Consider the following 23,832-nt stretch of genomic DNA (forward strand, 5'->3'; position numbering starts at 1 on the left):
ATGATAAGATGAAAAAAAAAAAAAGAGTCACTGCTTAAAAGTGGTTGGTTAACACAATCCTTAACAATTAAGCATCTGAAGTTTTCTTCTTGGTTTTTTTTTTTTTTTTTTCTTGTCCTTCTTGTTTTTAAAAATTTTTTGGCCATGCCCACAGCATGTGGAAGTTCCCAGGCTGGGGATCAAACCCGAGTCACAGCAGTGACCATGCTGGATCCTTAACCCACTGTGCCATCAGGGAACTCCTTTTTTTAAAATTGAAGAATAGGAATTCACAATGGCTGTGTTAGTTCCAAGTGTAGTTTTCCTACTGGTTCTAGGAAAGGTTGTTACTGCTGTCACCGCTGTTATTTTACACTGTATTGTAAAACCCACGCAGTGCAGTAAGATAGGGGAAAAAGAAACTGCTCATAGGAACGAGGAACTAAAGTTACCATTATTTGCAGATTATATTATTGTCTGCCTAGAAAACCGAGAACTCAGGAGTGATTAGCACAAATGCAAGAGTTCAGGAAAGTGACTGGTTCCATCACAAATATACAAAACCAGAGAGTTTTCTTATAGAATGCAGATGAAATGTTTAAAAGGTATCACTCCAACGAAAAATGTTTAGAATGATAAAATGTTTGTAAAATTTATCTGGAAGAACAGACTTATAAGAAAAAATCCAGAAAATATTGGGGGAGGGAGAAAGAAGGAAGAGAGAATGTTCTCTTAAAATAAGGTTTTAATTATTAAAATATTGTGATATAGGCAGAAGAATATACATTTAAGTCAATGACACAGAATAGGACACATGTATATTTAAGAATTTCTTAGTAGGGATAAAAACAGCATCTTTCGTATTATTAAGGAGTGAATGAATTATTCAATATACAATGCTGGGCTAATTGATTTCTTTTTCTCTTTATTTTAAATAATCAATGTTTTACTCCCACCGTAAATTCACATGTATAAATTGATTGGAGAGGTAATTACAGAAAAAGGAACCATATAATCACTTGAAGATAATGCAGAGGAATATTTATGTCTTTGGGTTGGGGGCAATTTTAACACCTAAGGTAGGAGGCTATTCTGGAAAAGCCTAGTTCATGTTTTAAATACATTTAAATGGGAGTTCCCGTTGTGGCTCAGTGGTTAACAAACCCGACTAGGATCCATGAGGACGTGGGTTTGATCCCTGGCCTCGATCCCTGGCCTTGCTCAGTGGGTTAAGGATCCAGCGTTGCTATGAGCTGTGGTATAGATTGCAGACTCGGCTTGGATCCAGCATTGCTGTGGCTGTGGTGTAGGCCAGTGGCTGTGGTGTAGGCTGGCAGCTGCAGCTCCAATTTGACCCCTTGCCTGGGAACCTCCATATGCCACGGGTGTGGCCCTAAAAAGGCAAAAAAAAAAAAAAAAAAATTAAATGTGTTAATGTTTCAAACACACTTTTAAACACATTCTGTTAAATACATTTACAATTTTAAGCTAAAGGCAATTTGAAAGGCAATGCACAAATGAAGAAAAATACTTATGTGACAGCCAAAAGACGCAAACGCATCATATAAAACCTAGTTGTCAGATTATTGAGAGAAATACTCTTGTAAAAAGAGCCACAGAGATTAACGTTAATTTACAGAAGAAATACAAGCACAGGTTAAAATATTCAGCTTTGTTAATAGTAGGAGAAATTCTGATGGCAGTAACAAGATGCTATACCAACCTTTCAAATTATTAAAGAAGCTTAAAAAATTGATAACGCTCATCTTTGGCAAATGTCAGGGGAAAGGGGCAAGTTCCTCCCTGGTAAATTGGTGCGGATTTTCTGGAGGGCATTTTAGGAATACGTAGCTTTGGTTTCCCATTTCCACTTCTGGAACTTTATCCTGAGGAAGCAATTGGTCAGGTGCATCAGGAGGTGTATGCAAAAAAAAAAAGAAAGAAAGAAAGAAAAAAGTGTATAGCTCCTGCCAAAGCAAGCATTGCTTCAATAAGAAATTGGAGGAGTTCCCTTGTGGCTCAGTGGGCTAAGGATCCAGCATCATCACTGCTGTGGCTCTGGTTACAGCTGTGGCACAGGTTGGATCCCTGGCCTGGGAACTTATGTGTGCCCCCCACCCCCCAAAGGAAACAACCTGAATGCCTAGTAATAGAAGTTAAGGTCAGTCAACCCATCTGTCCATATAGCAACTGACACCCAGTGCATTTGCCTGTCCAGACACACTAGTTCCTAGTTGAGCCGTATTTTACTGAAGCTAATTCAACAGCAGCACATTCTCACCCCATTGGATCTCCAGGCAACCTGACCCGGCGAGGGCAGGGAACAGGCAGTGGTCAGCGATTTGCCCAGAGGCTCCAGGGCAGAGCTGGGGCTGACAGGGACCCTTTTGGCATGACAAGCTCATGGCTGTGTGTTCATCAGACTGGGAGAGGAAAACATTCCCACTTCTTTTTTTTTTTATCATTTATATGTATATATATTTTTCTCTACTGTACAGCATGGTGACCCAGTTACACTTACATGTGTATGTTCTTTTTTCTCACATTACGAGCTCCGTCATAAGCGACTAGACAGAGTTCCCAGGGCTACACAGCAGGATCCCGCTGCTAATCCATCCCGAAGGCAACATTCTGCATCTGTTTACCCCAAGCCTCCAGTCCCTTCCACTCCCTCCCCTTCCCCCTTGGCAACCACAACTCTTTTCTCCAGGTCCGTGATTTTCTTTTCTGTGGGAAGTTTCCTTTGTGCCATATATTAGATTCCAGATATAAGTGATAGCATATGGTATTTGCCTTTCTCTTTCTTTTTTCACTCAGGGTGAGAGTCTCTCGTTCCATCCATGTTGCTGCAAATGGCATGATTTTATTCTTTTTTATGGCTGAGTAGTATTCCGTTGTGTATATATACACCACGTCTTCCTAATCCAATCATCTATCAGTGAACATTTGGGTTGATGCCATGTCTCGGCTACATTCCCAGTTCTGAGGACCATTCCTGGTACCCTGAGACATCAGGTGTCCTCTGGATGGCTCTGCCTGACTTCCCTCTGGGTCCCTGTTCCCTCCGTCTACTCTTTCTCTGGGGAGGAGGGTTTCCCAGCTCGCCGACCATTGGGAGCCATCTATTTACACCACAGTGTCTCTCTTTGGTTTTGCAGCTCTGGCCTCTGTTATTCTGCAATGGTTCCGTTTGTAGGGAGGGTCTCTGGTGGGCAGTTTTGTATAGTATGTGGTGCTCTCATCCAGTGGAGAGAAGCCAACGCGTGGAGCAAACGCTCTCGACTCTTAGGTACGGTTGGTTTTTCTTGTGCTGAAATAACCTCATTTCCTTGGATGTCCAGATTTGGGCCACCTTTCCTGATAAGAGAGGACAGGGCCATCTCGTGGGCCCAGCTCCAGCAGTCCATTCTCAACAAGGTCCGGTATCTCATGAAGGGCGAGGCGCCCGTACAGGTCAGTGTGCGTGTGTGTGTGTGTGTGTGTGTGTGTGTGTGTGTGTGCATGTGTGTGTGTGTGTGTGGTGGGGGATGGGGGGTAGGAATCTACAGGTAGCTCAGGAGAGATAAGAATTTGCTGCCAATGAGAATGTTCACATTGTCATATAAAACAATTTTGATTGTTAGGTGAGAAAATAACCATTTTCCTGGCCATGCTGTTTTTCTCTTTGAGGCATTACAAAATATCTTTCATGCACAGAGCTTTTGCTCATTAAATTTTTCCTTTTTTCTTTTTTTTGGACTGCACCTGCGGCCTATGGACGTTTCCCACCTAGGGGTTGAATCTGAGCCTCAGCTTTGACCTCTGCCACAGCTGCGGCAACACCGGCTCCTTAACCTGCTGCGCCACAGCAGGAACTCCTTGTTAAATCTTTCAAAACACCATTGGAATAAAGAGTAGGATTTATGGAGTTCCCGTCGTGGCGCAGTAGTTAACGAATCTGACTAGGAACCATGAGGTTGCAGGTTCGATCCCTGGCCTTGCTCAGTGGGTTAACGATCCGGCGTGGCTGTGGTGTAGGCCGGCAGCTGTAGCTCTGATTGGACCCCTAGCCTGAGAACCCCCATATGCTTCGCCCTAAAAAGACAAAAGAAAAAAAAAAAGCAGGATTTACATCATTCCTTTCAATTTTGTATATTTATGGCTTCCATAGTTCTTCCTGGAGGGGAGCTTATTGTAATAAACTGTACCTTATACATTTGGATCAAAAATATCAAGGGATTTGAAGTAGAACATCTGTGAAGAATTAAAATTAAAATCGATGTTGATGAAAAAAAAATCGATGTTTATGTCCAAAGATAAAAACCTAGGTATTAAAATAATTTTGTCCAGTTTTTGAAGAACAGATAAAAACTCAAGGGGAGCACGTTTTTGCCTTGTTCATTTATTTATTCCAAATAGAAATGATACGTACTAGAACTATTCCTTTTAGTCCCTGTGGTATCAGAACCTGTTCTGATGGCTGCTTGGCACAGAAGACAGTAACTTTTTTTGATTTTTGTCTTTTTAGGGTCACACCTGCACCACATGGAGGTTCCCAGACTAGGGGTCAAATCAGAGCTCCAGCTGCCGGCCTACACCACAGCCACAGCAACGCGGGATCTGAGCCACGTGTGCGACCTATGCCACAGCTCATGGCAATGCTGGATCCTTAACCCACGGAGCAAGGCCAGGGATCAAACTTGTGTCCTCATGGATACTAATGACAGTGACATTTTTAGGGACAGGTCAGACGCTTCAGAGTTTTGTTTTTCCCCAGCATTTCAACTGGGGGACACATCAACCGTCTCAGAGGGAATCCTTCATAATTCATATTCCTTCCTCCTCCGGGAAAACTGTACATTTGATTCAAGAATTACACCGAATATCACTTTTCTACTTTCATACCATATCTGTGTCTCCAAAGGATTTTGCTCCATGAACTGCCCAGCCGATCTGCCTGTGGCGCCCAAATTAGAAGCTCTAGCTTCTCTCTAAGTAGGTCAGGATATCTCGGAATAGCTTTGACCTTCCCCAAACCCTGAGCTCCTGACAGTGAAAGTGGATGAAACCCCTTTTCCTGCGAATGTTGAGTCAGCTGTCCTTACCGCCCCTCCACCGTCCCCCGTTCACCCACGTCCATTTGCCTCTGTACTCTGCAGTCATGTTGATTTTAGAAACCCATCAAGCAGCCAGTGTGGCCAGCAAAATTCTGATACAGGCAACCTCCAACTCAGCTATGGACACTTTCCGGTGGATGCGTGGATGGGCATGATTTTCTGTAGGAAGAGTATATTTTTTGTTTTTTATTTTTATTTTTATTTTTGTCTTTTTAGGGCCACACCCGTGGCATATGGAGGTTCCCAGGCTAGAGGTCAAATTGGAGCTGTAGCTGCTGGCCTCCGCCCCAGCCACAGCAATGCCAGTTCTGAGCCGCATTTGTGACCTATAGCACAGCTCATGGCAACACTGGATCCTTAACCCACTGAGTGAGGCCAGGGATCGAACCTCCGTCCTCATGGATACTAGTCAGATTTGTTTCCACTGAGTCACGACGCGAACTCTGTAGGAAGATTGTTTAAAAAAATTTGGAGGGGGCCACACCTGCAGCATGTGGAAATTCCTGGGCCAGGGATTGAACCCACACCTCACAGCAACCCAAGCCACCAGAGGGACAATGCCAGATGCTTAAACTGCTGAGCTCAGGTGGGAATTCCAGGAATACTGTGTTTTAAATGGTTGCGAGGCTCCTCGGCTAGCCTACCCCTCCCAGGCTAGCCTTAGTACCCATAGGGCTTTTTGTACAGTGTTTTGAAGTCTTTGAGGAGAACTAGAAAAGAATTGATAATTGGTGATAATTTGAAAAGAATTCTTTCCACCTTCTCACCATGAACGGAAGTGATTAAAAGTAGTGAATGTATATTGAAGGTTCCAAAATGAATTTCCCTAGCCCAGAACAGAGGGCAGGAAAATGTTTCTTATGAAGAAAAGAAGCAGTTTGCTGGTTGGGATTCATTTGCATGCATTATTGAAAAGGCATTTCACCATTGCCAAGACATGTTTCTGGACACTTCATGAATTTTCTTTGTGCACAGGCAGGGTGAGCTGCCTCCATAACAAGTGTCGGCACCTTGGTTATGTTATCATTCAACCTGCAAGGCTCAATGAGGGGTGCCAGGAAGGAGAGCTTCCCCCCTCCAGATTTAACTAACTTCTCCTTGGGAAGTCACCTCTCACACGGCGTTCCCTGAACCCAAGTCCCCAAAGTCAGCTTGCTTCCGGCCATCAGTTTTGTGTTTGCTGAAGCTGTGCCAACTAGAGTGTGCGTTGAGTCCAGCTAGGTGTACACACTCCCCAGATGTCACATTCATGGCCCCCTGTACATGGCAGGGGCCGCAGCCCAGGAGGTAACAGCTTTCTGAGTTTTGGGTCACACAGGCTTTCCATAGCCTGTTCCTCTTTTTTTTTTTTTTTTTAATGGCCATGCCTTTGGCGTGTGGAAGTTCCTGGGCCAGAGTTCACACCCAAGCCACAGCCATGACGATGCTGGATCCTTAACTGCCAGACCATCCGAGAACTCCAGCCCTGGTCTTTCTTTGCACTGCAATGTTTTCTCTCTCTTCTCCTGTCCATTCAACCTGTACTTCTCCAGTGTTTGTAGCAGAGATTTTGGCCTCGTGTATCTGCCAGAGTTTGTAGGAACATTTTTATTTTTTTCCTAGTTGCGGCCAAGGTCACCAGGGACCATTTTAAGAACTATATTTCTTTTTTTTTTTCTTTTTTTGGTCTTTTTGTCTTTGTTGTTGTTGTTGCCATTTCTTGGGCCGCTCCTGCGGCATATGGAGGTTCCCAGGCTAGGGGTCGAATCGGAGCTGTTGACACCGGCCTACGCCAGAGCCACAGCAACGCGGGATCCGAGCCGCGTCTGCAACCTACACCACAGCTCACGGCAACGCCGGATCGTTAACCCACTGAGCAAGGGCAGGGACCGAACCCGCAACCTCATGGTTCCTAGTCGGATTCGTTAACCACTGCGCCACAACAGGAACTCCTAAGAACTATATTTCTATGCCTTGATGAGTCCATTGATTTTTTTTTAATTGTGATAGAATGTACATAACATTTACTTTAACCATTCACAAGTGTACATTCATTTTATTCACAGAGCTGTGTAACCATCGCCACTATTACCCCCCCCCCCAATTTTCATCATTCCCGCAAAAACTATACCCATTGAATAAACCTCCCCATTCCCCTAACCCCTAGCTCACAGGAATGTCCATGCTACTTTCTGTCTCTATAAATTTGACCACTCTAGGTACCTCATGTAAACAGAATCATACAATATTTGCTGTTCCATGTCTGGCTTATTTCACAAAGCAAAATATTTTCAAGGTCCACTCCTGTTGTAGCATGCATCAGAATTTTCTTCTTTTTAAAGGCTGAGTAATATTCCACTGCATATGTACACCACGTGTTGTTTATCCACCCATCTGTTGATGGGTACTTGGGTCCTTCCACCTGGTGATGATTGCGAATAAGTCTGTTTAAGGCTCACTTCAATTTCAGAAAAGTTGGAACATGGAAAAAAAGTACATCTTAGAATAAAAACATAGGCAGTGTTTCTTTTATGTGGGTTGTTTTGATTGTATAAATACTTAGCATTTGATATGTAAGATATACACTAACTTGCTTTTAGTTAATTGCCTCATTTTGGTAATTTGGTGATAATAATCTTAATAAAGGAAATTAAATTGCCTATTAATAATTAATGCACACCAGAGAAAACCATGACTCGAAAAGATATATGTACTCCAGTGTTCATTGCAGCACTCTATACAATAGCCAAGACATGAAAACAACCTAAATGCCCATCAACAGAGGAGTGGATCAAGAAGATGTGATACATATACACAATGGAATATCACTCAGCCATTAAAAGGAAGGAAATAACGGCATTTGCAGCAACATGGATGGACCTAGAAATTATCATGCTAAGTGAAGTCAGTCAGATAGTGAGGTACCAGCATCAAAGGCTATCACTTACATGTGGAATCTAAAAAAAGAACACAATGAACTTCTTTGCAGAACAGATACTAAGGCACAGACTTTGAAAAACTTAATGGTTTCCAGATGAGACAGGCTGAGGGTGGGGGGATGCACTGGGGGTTTGGGATGGAAATGCTATAAAATTGGGTTGTGATGATCGTTGTACAACTATAAATGTAATAAAATTCATTGAGTAATTAAGAAAAAAGAAAGGAAAGAGGAAGAGAGAAAAAACAAAGGAAAAAGAATAGTAATTAATGCACAGAATGGGCTCCGTTTCCTATGAACTGTGCCCATAGTTGCTCTAATTAAACATGGGTTATTTAATTTAATTAATTAATTTATTTATTAAACATGGGTTATTTTAAATCATTGTGTTTATTGTTTTGGAAAATTTAATGTGTCATATGGTGTTCACTCACTCTGTGAAAAGGAATAGTGTGTATCGTCTTAAAAAAGCAGAGCGTTTATGTCTCCAGGTTGGGAATACTAATTATTAAGGGCGTATTCAAAATACGCCATAATCAGAAGGTTGCATTTTGGGAGGCGCTTCTTTGCACTTAACCGTTGATTTCCAGCAACATGCGTGATGATCTGCTGCTTCCGGTTCTTGGTTTGGCAGAACCCGGGGTCGCTGTTCTCCATCCGGGTCGTGGGGCTCTCCCTGGCCTGCAGCTACTTGTCCCCACAGGACAGTCGGCCCCTCTGCCACTGGGCAGTTGACAGGTAAGGGGACATTCCCGATGTGGTCAGAGAATGAATGCATTCTTATCTGACCAGACTCCCCCGAGCCCGTGTATCCATCACGTTGGTTACAGCTTAGCTGCCCTTGGTCTCCGGCACCAGCAACTGGCTCGGGTCCTTATCCACACCCTGGGCTTTCAATCCTATGTCTAGAGCGGGACCAGTGGCTGCTTCAGAGAAGAGGCGACACGGAGATCCCCAGAGATTAACTTGCTCAGGCTCCCATGGCATTTGTGAAGTTGAACCCGGGTTCTTCGGGCTGAAAAAATCCCAAATCCTTCAATTAGGTTCTGTTACCAAATTCAACCCGAATGGTGGCTCTAGGGGAGGGGAGAACCCCCACTGGGATCGTTGGCCCAAACTGTAGAGGCTTGTGGATCGGGGCTGGGGTCCAACAGAAAGAGGGAGCATGAGGTGGGGGCCTTTGAGAAGGGAAAAGAGCCGTGCCCTCACGGGAGCTCCAGTTTGGTGGTGCCAGCCTATACGCTGAGTGTCACCTGTCCTGACAAGAACTTGGGAGGAAGTACTGAGAAACATCAAAGCACATGACAGAGCAATGTGAAGTATACCGAGTATCATAAAGGTTTAACGATTGAACTTACACTCTGTCTGTCTCCTCTCATTACTCTTTGTTTTTTTTGGCTTTTTAGGGTCACACCTGTGGCATATGGAAGTTCCCAGGCTAGGGGTCAAATGGGAGCTGCAGCTGCCGGTCTACACCACAGCCACAGCAATGTGGGAACCTACACCACAGCTCATGGCAACGCTGGATGCTTAACCCACTGAGCGAGGCCAGGGATCGAACCCGTGTCCTCATGGATATTACTCGGCTTCATTGCCGCCGAGCCAGGACGGGAACTCCAACCTGCACATCTCTTCGTTTTTCAAAACTAACACTTGATACCCGTGACCACTCTGGGGACTGCACACAAGCGGTCTCCTGTAGTGTCCGCTCCTCTGTGGTTTGCTTACTCTTGGGAACAGCGGTCGGGGTGGGGGTGGAGGTGGAGGAGAGCGTGGGGCGGAGGTCCTTGCTTGAAGCTCCCAGTTCTGTCCTCAGGGCTCTGCACCTCAGGAGGCCGGGAGGCCCCTCGCACGTCAAACTGGCTGTGGAGTGGGACAGCGGCACCCAGGAGCGGTGAGTCCAGCAGAGTCCGACCCCCGGCAGACGAGGCCCGGCCTGTGTGTGCAAACGGGCCTTCCTGGGCCTGTTCCCCTGATGTGACCGTGGGGTGTCTGAGGCCTCCTGGACGCCGTGTGACCCCTTCCTCCGGAAGCCCCAGTGACAATTGTTTGTATATAAACAACAGTGACAGGATTAGTGGTCATGATAGTAGTGGGCGGTGCCAGTGGCGCTAATGGTCATACTTGTCAACGGTTAGGGGACACCCACTGTCCCCGTGCCAGTCACTGCTCCAAGCGCTTTACACTCACGCAGTTGATTTCATGCATCACAGTGTTCCAGGGGGCCGAACCCTAATCCACACCGTCAGATGTGGAAACCCCGGCACAGGGAGGCCCCAGGCTTTGCGTCCGAGCTCTGAATCACTCAGCCCATGGCCACGGCTCTCACACCCAGGGCACCTGCCCGACTTTGGGGAAGGACACTTATTAATCACCTGCAGCACGCCAGGCCCTGCGTCACGGCATGAGACAAGGATGAGTGAGCCCAGGGCGCGGTCCCTCTCGGAGCTGGCGAGGGAGACCGAGAATTCCAGGAAAGGAGAGGGGGCGATCCCCGGGACCTGGAGGAAGGGGCCTCGGCCTCCCCGGCAGGTGCCGGGCGCGCTGTTAGCTGGGAGTGGGGACTGGGGAAAACCCGCCGAGGGGGATGAGCCACACGGCCTGTCGGCTCTCGCGCAGCCTGTTCGGGAGCGTCCAGGAGGAGCGGGTCCAGGACGCGGACAGCGTGTGGCAGCAGCAGCAGGCGCACCAGCAGCACAGCTGCACCCTGGACGAGTGTTTCCAGTTCTACACCAAGGAGGAGCAGGTCCCGCCCCGCGGGGGGGCGGGGGGGGCGGGGCCTCTCGCTGGGTGGGCGGGGCCCTTGGGTGGGTGGAGTCTCACGGTCCCGTGGCTTCCTTTGCAGCTGGCCCAGGACGACGCGTGGAGGTGCCCGCACTGCCAGGCCCTCCAGCAGGGCGTGGTGAAGCTGAGCTTGTGGACGCTGCCCGACATCCTCATCATCCACCTCAAAAGGTTCTGTCAGGTGGGCGAGAGGAGAAACAAGCTCTCCACGCTGGTGAAGTTCCCGCTCTCCGGGCTCGACATGGCTCCCCACGTGGCCCAGAGAAGCACCGGCCCCAAGGGCGCGCCGGGCCCCTGGCCCTCCTGGAAGCAGCCGGCCTGCCTGCCCACCAGCTACCCGCCGGACTTCCTGTACGACCTGTACGCCGTCTGCAACCACCAGGGCAGTTTGCAAGGTGGGCATTACACAGGTGAGACTGCTTCTCGGCCCGTGGCTGCTGCGGCCACGCCTGTGGCTGTGGCCTTGGCCTCCACATGCCCCGGGGACAGCCACCCCTGGGATGCTGAGCTCACTCGGGCCCTCTGCCCCAGCTGTCCCCTCACCTGCTGCACACCAGGCACCTGCCAGAGGGCAGACATAGGGTGGAGTCAGGTTGGCGGTGGGAATGGAAAGCCAGTTATGCCTGAGTTCTCCGACCGTATCAGATATCGGAGGGTGGTCGTTGGGATCTGGGGAGAACGTCCATCCTCATCTGTGATGCAACCCAAGGCCTTCTCCTTATCAGATCTGGTCTTTTTTCATTCTCCTGGGGACCTGCAGTGGGGACTGACAGTTAAACTTGGAGGAACCTGGAGAGAATGAAGGACGGAAGGGCAGAAACAAAGACCAGGGGCGACCCATCCCATCGTTCAAAAGCATATACCTTGGTCTCTTCTAGACTAATATAAATTAGGTCATTTTTGAAAAAAATGCTTGAAAATCTTTTGACTTTTGAAAACTGCACTATTCCTATGTGCTAATGAACCTGCAGTTTGGAAAACACAGGGCTGTATAAAAACCCAGGATTGTCACTCCTTCATTCATGGAACGAATATTTATGAAGTCCCCGTTCTATGTGCAGACCCTGGGCTTGGTGCTGGAGCCTTGGTGACAAACACACAGACAAGAGTCTTGCCCTCATGGGGCTGATTTCAGACACAGAGGCTGCCTGTCCCTTCAGCACTTTCACTGTTGGTTACCGTGAAAAGGTGATTGGTTGATGTGTCTGAGATACAGATAAGGCCTCTCTGAGGATGTCACCTTTAGGCTGAGAGCTGCAGGGTGAGGTGGCCCTAGCTTTGTGAATAATAAGAGGAAAAAACTGTGGGCAGAGCTGCTAGCGTATGCAAAGGCGCTGAGGCAGAAAGAGTTGGCTGTGTTTAGGGACCAGTAGAAGCCCGTGGTGGCTGATGTGATCCAGGATAGAGTCACACAAGATGGGGCTGGATCAGAAGGCCCTGTAGGCCACGGGTGAGAGTTGGCCTTTTTCCAAAGGGTGATGGGAAGCCATCGAAAGGCTTTTAGGCAAAGGAGTAAAGGCATAGTCTAGATCACAAATTGAGGTCATTGCTCTATGGAGAAGTGGGTGCAAGGGAGCAAGAGTGGACGTTGGAGTGCCAGTGAGGAGGGTGTTTGTGGGCCCGAGTGAGAGATGGTGTTGGCTGGGACTCGGGTGGTGACAGGGTAGTCAAGACTCACTGTGGAAACAGAATCGGTGAGACTGGCTTTTGGATCCAGCGTGGGGTGGAAGAGAGAGGGAAGAGCAAAGATGGACTCTCCATGCCGGCACAGTGGGCTCGTGGGCTAAATCCAGTCTGGCACCTGTTACAAATGGTTTTTACATTTTATTTTATTTTATTTTAATCTTATATTATCTTATTTTATTTTATTGTCTTTTTAGGGCCATACCAGCAGCATATGGAGGTTCCCAGGCTAGGAGCTGAATTGGAGCTAGAGCTGTTGGCCTACCCCACAGCCACAGCAACTGGGGATCCAAGCAACATCTTCGACCTATACCCCAGCTCACGGCAACGCGGGATCCTTAACCCACTGAGTGAGGCCACGGCTCAAATCTTTGTCCTTGTGGATACTAGTTGGGTTTGTTACCGCCGAGCCATGAAGGGAGCTCTGGTTTTTACACCTTAAAAAGTGGTAAAAGGAGTTCCTCCCGTGGTGCAATGGGATCAGTTGTGTCTCGGGGGAGCTGGGGCCCAGGTGTGATCCCTGGCCTGGCACAGTGGGTTACACATCTGTCATTGCCGCAGCCACAGCCTAGGTCACAACTGCAGCTTGCATCTGATCCCTGGCCTGGGATCTCCATATGCCTCAGGGCAGCCAGAAAAGAAGGAAAAAAAAGTGGTTAAAAAACAAAACCAGCAAGAATACCTGGCAGAGAATGTCTGTGGCCATAGGCGACCTGCAGAGCCTAAAACATTGGATATTTTTATTTTTTATTTTTTGGCCATACCTGGAGCATGTGGACATTCCCAGACCAGCGACTGACCCTGCGCCACAGCAGTGACCCATGCCATAGTGGTGACCACACCAGATCCTTAACCCACTGAGCCACCAAGGAACTCCAAAACGTTGGCTCTTTGGCCTATTACTGAACACAAGTTGGCTGACTCCCAGGTTAACATGTTATGGTGCATTTACTGAGATGTGGACGGAAAGGAATATTTCTTACACTTGTTTGGAAGAGGATCTTTTAGGTCACCAAGAAGCATCCCAGGAGTTCCCGAAGCAGTCTTGGTGAGGATTTGGGTTCGATCCCCGGCCTTGCTCCGTGGGTTAAGGATCCAGTGTTGCTGTGGGCTGTGGGAGGCATACATGGCAGATGTGGCTCAGATCCACTGTTGGCTGGAGTTGTGGCATAGGTCTCAGCTGCAGCTCCAATTCAGCCCTTAGCCTGGGAACCTTCCTATGCTGCAGGTGCAGCTGTAAAAAGAAAAAAGAAAAAGAAAGGCAGCACACCATCGCCCCAACTGCCTGTATTCATTGCCTCCTGAATCAGACACCCGCACTTGGGAGCGTCTCAGAAGAACCGGGGTGGACGTTGGCGTTGTTACCCGGAACTCCCAGAGATAACTTGGGAATCCCTGTTGTTGGAGTTTTTGCCCGAGCAAGCGCCACAAGATAAGGATTCGGCTTGTGTTGTAACAGCCCACTTTTCCAGGGAGCCTCTGGGAGTGGAACTGATGGATCTTTTCTGATTCCACCAAAGTCGTTTCTGGCTAAAAATGGACTGATGTTTCTCGTTCCATTACAAACCTCTATTTTTTCAGCCACACCAGCAGGAAATGTCTTCCTGCTTTGGGGGTCTCCAATAACAGGGACTTGGGGTTTGGACTTTGCAGCCTACTGCCGGAACTCTCTGGACGGCCAGTGGTACAGTTACGATGACAGCACAGTGGAACCGCTTCTAGAAGATGAGGTCAATACGCGAGGGGCTTATATCCTGTTTTATCAGAAGAGAAACAGCATTCCTCCCTGGTCAGCCAGCAGCTCCATGAGAGGTGGGTGCTGTTCCTATTACAGGACAGGTGAGGGTTGAGAACAAGAAAGATGCCCAGTCAAGCATTATGGACTAGGAGGGGTCGGCAGGATCTACACGCAGAAGCCCTGTCTACTCCTATGGAGTGTGTAGATCCCTATGGACCAGTGTGCCATTCGTAAGCATGTGGGATGGACCCGCTGAAATCCAAGAACGGGAAAGAGAATAATATTTTGCATCTGTGGCAGGTGGCTCTTGGGAGCCTGGGATCCCATATTCCCAGTCTCACTCATAACTGAGCCAGATTTTATTTTATTTTACTTGATGTTTTTGCCAAGCCTGCGGCATGCAGAAGTTCCAGGGCAGGAATCGAACCTGTGCCACAGCATTGACGTAAGCTACAGCAGTGACAATGTGGGATCCTTAACCCACTAGGCCACCCGGAAAGTCCTTGAGTCAGATTTTAATTAAGCTTGTGTAGTATTACCTTGCGTTAGTCCCATTACAAAGGGAGAGGCAGTTATAATGGATGGGGGGTCTTAGAGGAAGTAACTACTTAACCAACCCCAGAGATGCATTTATTAGCAACCTCAAACTTGCTTGGCAGTTGGGGGGAAGACGGGGTCAAAAAGGACCTTTTTGGGTGCCTTAGTTCACTCTGCAAACTGGCCATCTTTATTCTTGAGGCGAAAGAGCATTTTGTAAAAAATTCCTTGAATTGTCTCCCCTCTCCCACGCCCCAATTGTTGGAAAATGGCCAAATAAAACCAAGACGCCCCAGCAGGTCTAAATCCACCCTTTTGCAAAATCCGCCTCCTTTTCAAAGAAGATAGATCTGGAAAGAATGAGGAAACATGCCTTGTTTGGAGTTGGCGACCATTAATTTCATGAAAGGATTTTAGCACACATCATCACACGGCCCTTTCTGGGCCCAGATCCCCCAGATCTGTTGGCATTTCCGGGATTCTGCTCTGGTTCTGTAGTTCCGGGCTCGGGGGGTGGGAGTCTGGCATCCTGGGGACCCGGAGGGAGGGACCCAGGTCCAGCCTGACCTCTCCATGCTCCTCTGCAGGTTCCACCAGCTCCTCCTTGTCTGACCACTGGCTCCTCCGGCTTGGGAGCAATGATGGCAGCACGAGGGGCAGCCTGTTGTCCTGGAGCTCTGCCCCCGGCCCTGCCCTGCCCCGCGGACCTGAGCCCGCCTTCGCCACCAGCAGCCTGCCCCGGCAGGAAAAGGGTACGTACGTCTGATTGTGTTGGTTAAATTGGCTCATCTTGTTTTCCTTTTCTGGGATGGCCGCTGCTCCTCAGCTTCATCAAGGTGCTGGCACCTCGTGACCTGGAGTGGGTATAGAGCCCCTTGTTATGACTGGTTTAGTCACCTCTCAAATCAGATCTCCTGGACCCAGCCCAGCCCCGGTCCATTGCCCTCCAGCTGAGGTGCTTTCTTTCTCTGCTCCCTGGAGCCAACCATCTAAAGGGGGAGATGACCCATCAATGAGTGAGTGAATATTCTGATGTGATAGAAAGCAGGGATGCGGGCAGAGAGATAAACCATCAGAGGAAGAAGGTGTCTCGACTGGGGGGTGGGGAGGAGGGATGCAGAGGGCGGGTGGGGGAGGCCTTCCAGGGGGGTGTTTGGAGCAGATATCTGCGTGCCGGTGAGTCATGTCAGGTCTGGGCACGTGCTCCAGACAAGGAGCTATGAAGGTGAAGCCTGGTGGGTGGGAGTGAGCCTGATGGTGAAGAAGATGGTGGACCTACATCCCAAAGAACCAAGGTAGAATTCAGGCTTCTCTTATAATAAAAAAGGAGGGGGGTTGGCTGGTCGTTGCAGACTTCTTGGTGTCAGAATCCTTTGTTCTTGCAGCTATCCGCCAACTTTCTTTTACAAAGGTGCAGAGTTGGCATGACTAAGCTCTGGCCACAGAGCCCAGGGGTTAGAGCCAAAGGACTAGATTCAACATGGAATCAGATTTGTTCTTCTCTGTTAGAAGTTCTCTGCACAGAAGTTTAATTGTGCATATGAGAGAGAGGGAGAGAGATTGTTGTCTGTTAACGTTGACCATCATGGTCAGTAAAAAAGCAAAAGCAAGGATTTTGAAAAAAAATCTTGATGAGTGGGATTCATGGATGGGCTGGAGTCAGTCTTAGAGACTGACCTGGAGAAGTTTGGCTTATCACCTGGGGAAGCACCTTGGGTGAGAATAGATGTGTGGATTCTAGAGTTATTTGTGAATTCTCCAGAAATCCACATTTTTGCAGTTGGATATGATGGACGTGATGGGTTGTCTTTGGGAAATGCCTGCTGGTGTCTATCCATGGCATCTGGGTCCTGGTGGGTTGCTCCTCTTGCCTCATCAAAACCTCCCGCATTATAGGAAGAGATTATGTTTTGTTTATGTCTTCTGTTGTGGTTGGATATTGGGTTTGTTTCCATTTGGGGCTTTTAGCAGTCGTATGGCTGTGACCATTTTTATTCGCGCCTTTTTGCTGTACATACCTATGTCTGCATTTCTGTTGGGTATGTTCCTAAGAGCGGAATTGCTGGGATGTTTGTGTGTTTATTCATCAGCTGCCTATTTCTTTATACTTTCTGTTGCTATTGTATAAAAGTAGCCACCACTGTTCCTGGTGTGTCCCAGGCTCTTGTTACTTATTTGCAAGGGAATAAATGTGATGATAGAATCTTAAAACTGTAGATGCCTTTAGATTACCAGGATTCCAACCCTCTGGTTATTATGGTTTATGTAGCAAAGTTTGGTTGATTATTCCCCCATGTTCAGCATTTTGGCTCCAGTATTTCACTATTGGACAGACTACCCATGGGCCCACCTCCACCTGCAGGTCACTTTGGTCTGATCTCCTCAGAATCCAATCTGTATAGGAGGGCAATTTAATGCATTATATTCTGACTCACCCTGTCTGGGCAGTTCTTTTCCCTTCATGTTTTTAGGAATGCACATTTCGAGTGAACAAAAAAGGCATTCTATCCCAAGCTGGTCCACTCCCCCATCAGCATGAGCCTCTGACAAGCTCATAAATTCGTCTCAGTCCTGTCCGGAGGTGTGGAACCTCGGGCCATTTCGCAGTTCTCCCCAGAAGAACTGTGTTTTACACCTCTTAAGGAAGCATCTTCAGAAGGTGGCCGATTTTTCAACATTGGTCCTCAGACAGGGGTCAGGCACAGCTCCCCAAAACTCCCCAGAGAGACAGAGAGAGCTGGGGTGGGAGAAGTAATAACAGGAGAACTGCCCTTTAGACTCTTGCGGGCATTTTGCTCACCTGCTCATCCAGATCTCTGGCAGAGAGGAAATGAGGGTCCTTTCACAGGAGGAAGCCGAGCCTGGGAAGCAGCTCAGCTGCTAATAGACCCACTCCCTGGGCTCCCTCTGGCCACCAGAGTCCTGGCTCTGTGGCTCTTAGGTGTAAATTCCAAATTCAAGTTTATTCTCTTTGGACACTGCAAGAGCCTTGCTTCCAAAGGGAACGTTCCCTCTTGGAGTTTGAATATAGTGATGATGGATTTGAAACCTATTTGGGAAGCTCTGAGATGGTTGAAAATCCAGTCTCTTTTTCCTGTTAGTACTAAGCCAGGGCAAGATCAAAATACATCACATAGATTTTTAACCTCCTCTCCCCATGGGTATATGGGAGAATTTTTTTTTATTGTCAAAATGAGGAGAGGGGACGACTGGCACTAGTCCCCAGAGGGCGAGGATGATAAATGTCTTGCAATGCCCAGGGATGGTAACATGTCGTATAAACTTGTCCCTCCCAAATGCCAATGGTCCCCTGTAGGCAAACACCGATAACTTGGCAGCTTCATCCTTCTATTAGCTCTGGTTATGGGACCTCATAATAAAGAAGACATTTGAGGAGTTCTCATCATGGCTCAGTGATTAACAAATCTGACTAGGGACCACGAGGTTGCCAGTTCGATCCCTGGCCTTGCTCGGTGGGTTAAGGATCTGGTGTTGCCGTGAGCTGTGGTGTAGGTTGCAGATGCGGCTCGGATCTGCCTGTGGCGTAGGCTAGTGGCTACAGCTCTGATTAGACCCCTAGCCTAGGAACCTCTGTATGCCTCAGGTGCGGCCCTAGAAAAGACAAAATAAATAAATAAATAAATACAAACAGAAATGAATAAGGCATTTGAAACAAAAATGAACAGATCCAAGTTTTGTGAGATCTGCAACTTACACAACTGGGGACAGGTATTGGGAGAGGCTCTATTTAAAAAGGGACATAGAAACACCTTACTTTTGCAATTGTTATGAAAATATGACCACGAGGGGGAAAAAAAAAGCTAAGTTCCTTTGCTGAAGAGGGGCCCTGGGACTGCAATGTTTCAGTGTTTGTGGCTCCTGATGGTAAATTTCCTCGCTGGCTTTCATTGAGCCTCAAAGGTTTCATTCTCTCTTTTCCAGTGCTTTCCAAATAGGATGTTATTTCAGTTTGGATTTCTCCTTTGATCTCAAGGTTCTCTGGATGTTCCAAGTATTTAAGAGGTTTTGGTCACCCTTTTATTCTTTGTGTCTAATTTTACGGATTATGATCCAAGGATGTGGTTTTCGAAAATTATCCCTGTTTTGTGATCAAGTAAGTACGTGGTGGTTATTTTGTCAGTGTCTGTTTACACACAAAATACCGTACATTGTCTGTTTGAGGGATGTGCACTTTACACCTTAACTGTTAAATTAGGTGAGTTTATTGTTGTATTCAATTTCCCCCATCTCCCTTTTTTAAATTGAAGTATAGGTGATTTATCATGTTGTGTTAGTTTCTTGTGTACAAAAAAGTAACTCAGTTTTATATATATGTATATAATACATGTATATTTTAAGAATATATATATATACTTTTCCATTATTTGTTATTATGAGATATTGAAAATAATTCAATTCCCTGTGCTATACAGTAGGACCTTATTGTTTATCTATTTTATATATAGTAGTTTGTATCTTCTAATCCCAAACTCCTAATTTATCCCCCATCCCTTTCCCCTTCAGTAACCTTAAATTTGTTTTCGACGTCTGTAAGTCTATTTCTGTTTTGTAAATAAGTTCACTGGTATCGTATTTTAGATTCCATGGGTATTATATTTTAGACTCCACATTTAAGTGATATCATATGATATTTCTCTTTCTCTGACTTATTTCGCCTAGGATGATAATCTCTAGGTCAATCCATGTTGCTGCAAATGGCGTTAGTTCCTTTTTAATGGCTTGGTAATATTCCATTGTTTTTATATACCACATCTTCTTTATCCATTCATCTTTCAATGGACATTTAGGTTGCTTCCATGTCTTGACTGTTGTAAATAGTGCTGCAATGACCATTGGGGTACATGTATCTTTTCTAATTAGAGTTTTCACCTTTTCCGGATATATGTCCAGGAGTGGAATTGCTGGATGATGTGGTAGTTCTGTTTTTATTTATTTTATTTTATTTTTTACTTTATTTTGGTCTTTTTGTCTTTTTAGGGCTGCACCCGTGCCATACGGAGGTTCCCAGGCCAGGGGTCTAATTGGAGCTACTGCTGCTGGCCTACACCACAGCCACAGCCACGCCAGATCCGAGCTGCATATGTGACCTACACCACAGCTCACTGGATCCTTAACCCACTGAGAGAGGCCAGGGATCAAACCCACAACCTCAAGTTTCCTAGTCAGATTTGTTTCTGCTGCGCCAAAATGGGAACTAAGGTAGTACTATTTTGAGTTTTTAAAGGCACCTCCATACGGTTTTCCATAGCGGCTGCACCAATTTACATTCCCACCAACAGTGTAGGAGGGTTCCTTTTTCTCCACACCCTCTCCAGTGTTTATTATCTGTAGACTTTTTTTTTTTTTTTCTTTTTTGACTGCAACCTGCAGCATATGGAAGTTCCCCGGCCCGGGATCAAATCTGAACCACAGCTGCAACAACACTGGATCCTTAACCCACTGAGCCACAGCAGAGGCAATACTGGATCCACTCTGAGCCACAGTGGGAACACCTAGACTTTTTAATGATGGCTATTCTGCCTGGTATGAGGTGATACCTCTGTAGTTTTGATTTGCATTTCTCTGATAATTAATGACACTGAGCATCTTTCATGTGCACACTGGCCATCTGTGGTCCCCATGACCTTCAATTGACCTTACCTAGGGCTGACTGGCTAGGAAAGAAGTCTGTGGAGGCATATGCTATGTATGCCTGTATTTTTATTATTTTCTTTTCATTTCATTTATATTTATTTTTGGCTGCACCCGTGGCCTGTGGAAGTGTCTGGGCCAGGGATCGAACCCAAGCCATAGCAGTGACAATGCCGGATCCTTAACCCGCTAAGCCACAAGAGAACTCCCTGTATGCCTGCAGTTTTAATTAAGTACTCCCAGAAATGTACTAATTTTTGCTTTAGATTGTCAGCTGCTTCGTTAATAGGTGTCCATAAGCTGGTGACCATTAGATCGTCTTTACGAATGGTCTTTGTATTACAATGTGGCTCTGTGGCCTGTTCATGCTTTGTTATCCTCAATTCTGCCTTGTTTGCGATGCAGAATTCCCTCCTTCCTGCTTTATTGTGCTTGCATTTGCCTGGTGTCCTTTCCTTTCTCTTTTGTTTCATAAACCTTTCTTTTTGAGTGGCTGTACGTAGTGTCTGAAAAATAGCATGTTGCTGGTTGGTTTGTTTTTTGTAACGTAAAAAATTCAGAGCCTGTCTTACAAAGGGAAAGTTCCGTCCGTTCATACTTTGTGTAACAACTACAAAACTTGATTTTTTTTTTTTTTTCTTGGCACATGGAGTTTGGATAGAGATCTTTTTTTTAAAAATGGAAGTAAAGTTGATTGAGCATATAGTATTTCACGTAGACAGCAGTGATACAGCTACACATGCTCTTCTTTCTCAGATTCTTTTCCCCTATAAGTTATTACGAAACATCAATATAGTTCTCCGTGCTGTATAGCAGTTCCTTGTCGCCTACCTATTTGATGTATGTGTATGCGTTCATTTCCTTTAAATGTGTTTCTGTGACTGCTCTTCTTTCTTATTTTTACCGATGTGCTCACATGGCCCTGTGTTCCCTTTTCTCCCACTTGTTCACTGGGCAGCTCAGCTCTTTTCCTGTTACTGTCTGCTTCCCATTGTTTATAGTCAAATGCACTGTCCCGTTAGTATATGGCTATGAGAAGCCTGCTCTTTCCTGCCAGTCATTCTGTTTCCTCACCGCCTTCCCGCCCCCCCTCCAGTGAGACCTATACGCTGCTTCCAGGTCATTCCCCCGAGCTGAGAGCCTGGAGCTGATGTCTCCCATTCCCGGTGGTCTGTTTCGGGAACTCCCCGTGCCAACCCGCAGCTCCTGGATTCTGCTGAGATGGTTTCCTGCTCTGTTCCAGACTGGAGTCAGAGTTCCTCTTGCTGGTCCTTTTCTGTCCCAAACACGCTAACTTAACCTTCCGCAGCGCATCCCAAGACCACGTGTCCCGCAGGGGGTGGGAGGTCCATGATGGCAGGTCCACTGGGCACCGCCGTCTGCCACCTTTTCGTCACCCTCTCTCTTGGGGTCTGGGTGCTGACTTTCAGTGTTCGTGGAGAGTTCTCTCAGGAAGGCATGATGCCCTCTCTCACTCGCGGCCCAGGTATTTCCTTTCCCCGGAGAGCGGAGGGCAGCTCGGCTGGGGAGGGGCTCTTAGGTTGCAACCCCTTCGCTCAGGCATCTGGGGACATTTTCCCACGGTCTGCCGATCTCAGGGTTGCAGGTGAGAAATTCTTCTTTTTCATGTGAGAGTCACTTGTTCTTTCTGGCTGACAGCTTTGAAGATGCTGTCTTTGACCTTAAGAGGCTAGAAATTCTACCAGAATCTGCCTGGGCCTGTGTTCATTCCTCAACCCTGCCTGCAGCCTGACGAGGCCTCTCCCTCTGCAGAAGCAGAACTTTCTTTAGGGAAATGCTCTTTTTGGCAAATTATCATCCTGCCTGCTTTTCAAATGCCGGTTATTTGCCTGTCATGCCTCTTGCTCTGTCGTTCCAACTCTCCCAGCGTTTCTCTGCGATTGCTGTCTTTGTCATTTTGCTCCGTGACGGGGCACGCTGCTCTCACAATGAGAAAAATTTGTGAAATTTACCAAATGTCATAAATTTCCAGACCATCTCCAGGCACTTATTTGAGGCTTAGCAGTGACCCTGCATGCCTTCAATTCATGGACTGAATTTTTAAACCCGAGAGGCTCCCATTTTCAGTCCCTGTTGTTCTATATTTGAGCCAAAGAGCTTTTCCTTTGTTTTCTCTGATGGCCTGGACGGGCCTTGTTCTGTTGGTTCTGTTTATTTTCATTCTCTGACTCCTTAGGTGGGCTGGCATTCTGTTTCTGCCCATCGGGGCTTCCCTCCACCCTCTCCCGGGCGGGAGTGGTTCTTGGAGTGAGGAACGGGGCGATGGCCTTGGCCACCCCTGAGGTCGCCGTTCCCCTTGTCAGCCTGGTCCCGCAGGCTCAGTCTCAGAGGTGGACAAGCTCAGCCGCTCTGTGCAGCGTCTCCTTACCTTCTGTGGGACCAGAGGAAAGATCAGGAGTCAAGCTTGCCCCAGGTTGCACTGCACAACCAGAGACAGAAGTGTCTCCATATGCAGACTGGGGCTCAGAAGATGAAGACGCCTAGTGGGGGCTCTCTTCTCCCTTGGTTACAGCCACGGAGGGCCTTTTGCTGCTTCCCTGACCCTCCCAGCTTGCCTGTGCCTCAGGGCCTTTGCACCTGCTCCTCCCCCCTGCCTGGCACCCGATAACCCCGGGTCTCCATGTGGCTTCCTCCCTTCACTCAGGTCTCTGCTCACTCTGCACTCACTCACCGATGCCCTGCTAGTCCCCCTGCCTCATCCTCCATCAAAGTTCTCATCACCACATCCAGCGAGATCTAGTTTTGCTTTTTGTCGGACCCTGTCAGGAACAGGCACTCTATACTCCTTTCACTGCCGTATCCCCAGCACTGAAAACGGTCCTCGGCCCCCAGGAGGCTCTCATTAAATATTTGCTGAACGCAGAAGTCGAGGCCACCCTTGGAGAGACCGAAAGCACGGGACAGGGGAAAGTCGTCCTGTCGCAGGTGGGCTGGGGCTGGCGAGAAGAGGCCCTGCCCCCTGGTGCCCTACACTCGTCCCTGAGGCCTGATTTCATTAGCCGAGGAGAACGTCACAGAGGAACAGATGTGGCCTTTCCCATCGCAGCACCCGCCAGCTCCAGGGCCACTGTGTGTGGTGGGGGCCACACCCTTGGGCTGACACAGGCGCCATCTGAGTGACGGGCTCTTGGGGACCTGGCAAGCTCGTTCTGTGCGCTCTGGGGCTTCTCTGGCCTTCAGGAGGCACTTAACCATTCAGGTCCTCGATGTAGCTTCAGACCGTGGGCCCTTCCTGCTTCTCAAGCCAGCCTGGGCGTGAGCAAGGCCACAAGCGCCAGGGCGAGAAGGAAGCATCACTCGGGGGGGGTCTCCGAGGCGCACCTCTGCCTCTGGCTCCCAGCATCCAGGGGAGGAGCAGGGGACTTACCCTCCCCACCTTCCTCCTTTTGCCCTTCCCCGCTTCTCGCCGCGGCAAAGTACTTGCT

The 23,832-nt window shown here is 47.6% G+C and overlaps 1 protein-coding gene across 7 annotated transcripts in view; it reads left to right on the forward strand.

The window, feature by feature from the left end:
- The window catches only part of USP43 (ubiquitin specific peptidase 43), a 62,766-nt gene that overhangs the window by 30,103 nt on the left and 8,831 nt on the right, over window positions 1-23,832 (forward strand). For 2 of the 7 annotated variants that reach the window (XM_084986110.1, XM_084986109.1), the window contains exons 8-14: window positions 3,321-3,432; window positions 8,627-8,730; window positions 9,809-9,886; window positions 10,612-10,738; window positions 10,838-11,171; window positions 14,113-14,271; window positions 15,322-15,486. In XM_084986110.1, the coding sequence (XP_084842236.1) occupies window positions 3,321-3,432; window positions 8,627-8,730; window positions 9,809-9,886; window positions 10,612-10,738; window positions 10,838-11,171; window positions 14,113-14,271; window positions 15,322-15,486 (1,079 nt within the window). Of the gene's footprint in view, window positions 1-3,320; window positions 3,433-8,626; window positions 8,731-9,808; window positions 9,887-10,611; window positions 10,739-10,837; window positions 11,187-13,687; window positions 14,272-15,321; window positions 15,487-18,676; window positions 18,849-23,832 lie in introns of those variants that run through there. The other 5 variants (XM_084986113.1, XM_084986111.1, XR_014821837.1 and 2 more) reach the window with 5 other exon arrangements.

This window comes from Sus scrofa, chromosome 12, assembly GCF_054392235.1.
Source record: "Sus scrofa isolate SSC_HxYL_T2T_F1_AM1 chromosome 12, Sscrofa_HxYL_maternal_Yorkshire_Landrace_v2.0, whole genome shotgun sequence".
Classification (NCBI taxonomy): Eukaryota; Metazoa; Chordata; class Mammalia; order Artiodactyla; family Suidae; genus Sus; species Sus scrofa.